General features: G+C 41.9%; 1 protein-coding gene across 1 annotated transcript; it reads right to left on the reverse strand.

The window, feature by feature from the left end:
• Window positions 1–220: 220 nt before the first annotated feature.
• Window positions 221–6,133, reverse strand: LOC120020047 (zinc finger protein 112-like). The gene is made up of 4 exons (XM_038963478.1): window positions 5,721–6,133; window positions 2,968–3,714; window positions 1,941–2,708; window positions 221–1,631 (listed from the first exon to the last, which is right to left on the reverse strand). The coding sequence occupies exons 1-4, from the start codon at window positions 5,989–5,991 to the stop codon at window positions 712–714; spliced, it is 2,706 nt and encodes a 901-aa protein (XP_038819406.1). The 5' UTR covers window positions 5,992–6,133; the 3' UTR covers window positions 221–711.
• Between the last annotated feature and the right edge of the window lie 282 nt (window positions 6,134–6,415).

A 6,415-nucleotide genomic window follows, 5' to 3' on the forward strand; every position in this document is an offset into this window, starting at 1 on the left:
GCAGCAGCTCTATTTCCTTTTCCAACAGCCAGATCGATCGCCTTCAACTTGAAAGCTGCATCATATGCATTTCTCCGTGTCTTTGCCATGATGAGGGTGACAAAATGACTACCGTAATCAGAATGATGGGAAGTTTGAGCGCGCTTGATTTACGTGACATTATGTGACGGTGCTCAGTTTTTTGGCAGCGTGAATCTTGTGAAAAATTTAAATTAAATTAGCCGCGTCATTGTATAAACCGCGAGGTTCATAGCGTGGGAAAAAAGTAGCGGCTTATAGTCCGGAAATTACGGTACTCTACTCATTCATTGAGTAGTAGACAAACTTACCATCAAGGTCTCTCTAGTAGACAAACTTACCATCTCCCCAAAAAAATGGTTACGTAACCCTATTAATTGGATAAATTATCCATACGTTTGATGTAGAGAAGAAAAAAAACATTTCATTATTCAAATTTCTTTCACCTTTTTTTTTTATACATTATTGGAGATACCTGATGACAACAAACTAAGCACTACTCAAATGTTCCATTTAATCAAGTGTAATGGAAACAACCATATAAAACAAACATATTAAGTCTTACCAACACAATATAGTTGGACTTCCAAATTGTTGCAACACCAAGTTATTACCAATAGCAGCCATATGTCCAATACTCATTTTACAACACCAGTATTGATTGCATTTTGATGAAGCCCATCTGGCCTTTAACTACCCTGTATGAAGTCTCTGATGAGCTTTCAGGCTGCTCTTCTGAGTGAAACTCTTACCACATATCTCACAGCAGTAGGGTTTCTCACCAGTATGAGTGCGCTGGTGTCTTTCAAAATGACTATGGCGATCAAAACTCTTTCCACAAATGGAGCATATGAAACATCTATTTCTTGTGTTGTCTGTGGTGGCACTGCTGCCCTCTGTGCTGTCAAAACCGTCTATACCAAGGGCAAATAAAAGGCCTTCTTGACTGTTTGGTTCTGTGATGTACTCTCTCATTGCCGTTTCCTTCACTACAGGTTGTGGTACCCGGTCCTGAAATCTGGGTAGTATTGTCCCATTGCCATCCTCTCGGTTCCTTGCATGTAGAGCCATTCCTGCATACTGCTCTTGCTCAATCATTTCCAACTTGTTTTTCTCATCCTGAAAAGACAAGTGTTCAAGTTCCACCTCTCTAGAAGCTGACGAATAGAACCCGTGGTGGTGATTGTATTTGACAGAGGGCGAATCTGGATGGGACTTCTGCTGCTTCATACCATCGAAGGAGCAACCTGGGTGTACAGATCCAGACTCGTTATCATTGTGCCTCTCTGCCGTAAAAGATCTACATAGCTGACTCTCCCTCTCATCCATGACATACTCTGGGTCATCCTGGTAACCTGGTCGCTCTGTGATTTGTTGGTGTTGATGTCCAGACAGATTGATTGTCTGGGATTTAAACTCCTTCTCTCGCTCTGTTTTCACTACTAACCCCTGCCCCCTTCCCCCCTCCTGGTCTTCACTGTCCCCAGAGCTAGGCTGTTCTTCAGCAAGTGAAGCCTGAGCCCTCTGTTCCTCTGGGTTCTCTGAGGGTCTAGGGTGGACATCAGGCTTCTTATCAAGTTGAGGTTGTTCCGTTAGCATTTCAACACCATCCGCTTGACAAAACAAGATTACCAAATATTTTAGCATTGATTATAACATCAAAATAGCAATCTAACATTAGCTGTTAAACTTCATCCTAAACCACTGAGAGACCAGGAAAACATTTAGTATCTGTCCCAAATGACACCTTATTCTGTATGTAGTGCACTACTTTGATCAGAGCCCTATGAGCCAAGGTCAAAAGTAGTACACTATAAAGGGAATAGGGTGCCATTTAGGATGGAACCTTAGAACAATTAACAGATTTACATTTTTCATTTATTAAAAGTATGAAAAACATCCACATTATTTTGGTCTCTTACCTCTGTGAGTCTTCAGATGCCCTTTGAGGCTGCTCTTCTGGTTGAAACACCTTCCGCATATTTCACATCTGTACGGTTTCTCGCCCGTATGAATCCGCTGGTGCCTTTCCAGATGACCAACCCGCTCAAAAACTTTCCCACAGAATGAACAGATGAAGCACTTCTTGTCCTTGGTGACTCCTTGGAAGGTTCTCACGTTCCTTGGAAAACTAGAGAAGATAGGGCTATGGTTCAGTGTAACCCCTTCCATGCCCTGTGAGTTTGACTGTACTGTGCCGTCACTTGCTATCAACAGCGTGTCTGAAGGTCCAGAATGTTGCTGTCTGAGCTGCAAAATCATATCCTCTCTGACATCAACATATGGTTTTCCTGGAAATGAAGCACTGCTGCATGACGCTTCCACCATTCCTGGGACATGATTTAAAGGTGAGTGGTCAGGGAGACACTGTGACTTGTGACCAGAACTGCTGAAATATTCTGAATTGCTTGTCTCAATATCATGGTCTGCTTGTGAACCAGACATCCACGACTGGCTCCCTCTCTCGTACAATGACAAGTTAGCAGCCAATTCTTCTGCGCTTCCTGCAGTCTGCTCTTCTCCTTTATGATTCAGTGTCTGCGATGCATCCTTCTGCTCCTCTGGCTCCGACTTCACAGGTATCTCAGGAGTTTGGACCATTTCATTATTTTTGTTGCATTGCTCTTCCTCAGACTGACTTCTATCCAGGGCAGGCATCTCCTCGTTGTTCGCTTGTCCGTCTATCGATACTGTGTGGAAATATTACATTTGATTAATAAAATAATGAGGCAGGGAATTGTTTATGTCCTATAATAACCAATATATTGGTGTTATTATCTAGTGAGTGTTCCAAATTGTACCCAATTACCTATAAAATGCACTACTTTTGACCAGAGCCCTATGGGCTCTACACGATATAGGGAATAGGGTGTCATTTGGTACGCAGCCATGGAATTGCCTATGATCTATAACCAATGTACTGTTTACATAGTGATTCTAATCTCTTACCTCTGTGAGTCTTCAGATGTCCTTTGAGGCTACTCTTCTGGTTGAAACATCTTCCACATAGGTCACAGCTGTACGGTTTCTCACCCGTATGAATTCGCAGATGCCTTTCAAGATGACCGTAACGTTCAAAACTCTTTCCACACAGTGTGCAAATGAAGTGTTTCTTAACCTGGCAAAATCTCTTGGTCCTCGCTCTCCTTGCAGTATTATAATTTGAGCCAAAACCCAACACACTTCTAGGGTCTGGGTTCGACTGTACTGTGCCGTCACTTGTTCTCTTGAGTACGTCTGACTGCCGATAATGTGGTGGCCGTCTGAGCTGTGCAATCATATCCTCTCTTACATCAAAATATAGTTTACCTGGAAACGAAACACTGCTGCATGACGCTTCCTCCTTTCCGGAATTTCCAGGAGGTACAGGAGAGTGATCAGGGAGACACTGGGAGTTTTGCCCTGAACTATTAAAATATTCCGAATTGCTCATCTCCATATCATTGTCTGCTTGTGAACTGGACATCCACTGCTGGCTGTCTCTGTCATACATCGACAGTTCGGCATCCAGACGACCTTTTTCCTTTCTCCCTGTACTTTGCTTTGCTTGTTCCAGCTCCACTCCTGGCTCAGTCTTCACCTGAGTCTCATCTGCACGTCGAATGTCTTCTTCATCCCTTTCATTACCATCTTCCCCAGACTGCAGTTTCTCAAGCGAGGTCCTCCCTACACAAGTAGTACCGCTTTTACCTGGCCCTGTGGAAATTAAGAAGTATCGCATGTCATCAAAATCCTTCATTGTTTGTTTTAATAATAATCCAAATGGAGCCGTGTCTGTTAGGGTTGGGCAATGGGAGACCTCTTCTATGATATGCTACTCCAAATATTGCGATATAGTCATTTTTGCGCCGTTAATGACTAGATAATTCCAGACTATGCAATTTTTTGGGCTTATTTGTTTACGATATTAGTCGCATTCTCATTAAATAATGTTATGTCGAAAAAAATATGGCTTAGTTTATTCATTAAGAAGTGGTCAGATGACGTGGATGCTACTGACAGGACTGTTTTGCTAGCACAGACTGGAATATGTTCTGGGATTCGTCCGATGGCATTGAGTAGTATTACCACCTCAGTCACCGGCTTCATCAATAAATGCATCGATGACCGTCCCCACAGTGACCGTACGTACATATCCCAACCAGAAATCATGGATTACAGGCAACATCCGCACCGAGCTAAAGGCAAGAGCTGCCGCTTTCAAGGTTCGGGACACTAACCCGAATGCTTATAAGAAATCCCACTATGCCCTCCGATGAACCATCAAACAGGCAAAGCATCAATACAGGACAAAGATTGAATCCTTCTACACCGACTCTGATGCTTGTCAGATGTGGCATGGCTTGCAAACTATATCAGACTACAAAGGGAAACCCAGCTGCGACCTGCCCAGTGACACAAGCCTACCAGACATAAGGCATATTAACATTACCTCAACTAACCTGTACCCCCACACATTGACTCGGTATCGGTACCCCCTGTATATAGCCTCGTTATTGTTATTTTATTGTGTTACTTTTTTAACTTTAGTTTATTTAGTAAATATTTTCTGAAAACTGCATTGTTGGTTAAGGGCTTGTAAGTAAGCATTTCACATTAAGGTCTACACCTGTTGTATCCGGCGCATGTATAAAAAAATTGGATTTGCACCATATTGATACTGCATAATTGGTAAAACTGCAGTTTGGATTTGTACATTTAAGGCTATTGCACTTTACAATATATTGTCAATATCAAATATCATAACATTCGATTTAATCATATATCAGTCCAACCCTAGTTTCTGAGGGGTTGTGTCAAAGAAGGGTGCAACGGTATGTAATAATGACATGACTTCACAATCACACCATCACTAGCCTTGTCCGAGCCAGAATAACTTACATTTTAGCAGACACTCTTATCTAGAGCTCTTAACCTCTAGGTTTCCGCCCCTATCACTCATCTGCAGGAAAGAGAGGTAATTGATTTTATCCAGAGAGGTGGCTAAACAAGAAGTTTTACTCTCCCCAAAATAAACCCAATGCGTTATTTTGACCTAAGCTTTTTTTTGGACCTAAGCTCGTCCCTTGCCTTCCCGCCTTTGGGACAACGACCCCCATTGTTAGGGCAGAGAAATGCGCATCTCGTCATTATATAAATATCTCTGCTTTATCCCCTTACAACAGTGTAAGATCATATCAATCGGTTTCACCGGCGCTACACGGAATGCAATAATATGTATTGTAAGTAGACAATAGTGCACGTTTTTACAGTGATTGTACATAAAGATAGGCTTTATTTTGTGTATATCAATTCCATTACATATATTGCAGGAGGTGCATGCGCACTCGCAATTCGTCTTTAAAGACGAATTTTTCGGTGCATGCAACTTTTTATTTACAACTTTTTTAGTAGTACATACCGTCCGTAACGACATTAAACTACATTCGTTATTAAGTACCGTTCGTATTTTTACATGACTAATCTTGAAAAGCTGGTGAATGGCAAGTTGAATGGCTGCGTCCTGGGTTTAAGGATAATCAACATATTCTGTAAATCCAGATTTTGGTTCAATGTGAACGTGAGTTGGCCGATGAAATAAACCTACATTGTTTACCTGAAATTGTGCTATTGCTCGCTGACCAATGTTACGTGCACAGTTACGTATTGCTAACTATTGATTGATAGTAGAGTTGCTGCTAATACTACGTCGTCGTACCCACCTTCCCTCCCAAGGTTCTCAGCAGCGACTGATCGACCATGATGAATGCGTCTTCGAGCTTGAATCCCACGAGTTCGAGCTCTTCGAAGCTCGCTGTCAAGTTGCTGTAAATTATTTTTCAGGACGTTGATTTCATTTTCCCGTTGACACATTTCCACACGTAACACAACTATACCATCGTCGACTACTTTGCTAATTTCTGCAACCGCAGCTTTAGAAAGTACCTCTATGATGGAAGCGATCTGCGCCCGTAGAGAAACACTGCTCAACATTTTCAAATGTTGAATTAATCTTAACGCAGCTCTGTCGTACTCCTGCAAAAGATTGGAACTTTGTTACTGAGTAACGTTAATATGCTACTGGTGGGCTAATCATTTGGTTTAAAAATGCTAGCTACAATGTTACCCGTGTAGTACTGTGTCGCTGCTAGTTTCTTCTTCTTTGAGATTGGGTTTGCGGATCGCATACACTGCCATCTACTGTACTGGAGTGTGAGGTCAGTCATGGCCTACCTACAATATATACAATTCTTTTTATTAGTCTGGTTCCTCTATAGATTGTCGCCATTGTCTAGGACCCATAGGAACGTTGACTGAATAGTCTGCTTTCTACTATTTAACGAGAGGCAATACCTATTTCTATAGAAGAAGCACATTTTTATTCTCAGCTTCTTAACTCATCAACTCATTTATCCAG

The sequence above is a fragment of the Salvelinus namaycush genome, chromosome 25 (assembly GCF_016432855.1).
Source record: "Salvelinus namaycush isolate Seneca chromosome 25, SaNama_1.0, whole genome shotgun sequence".
Taxonomy (NCBI): Eukaryota; Metazoa; Chordata; class Actinopteri; order Salmoniformes; family Salmonidae; genus Salvelinus; species Salvelinus namaycush.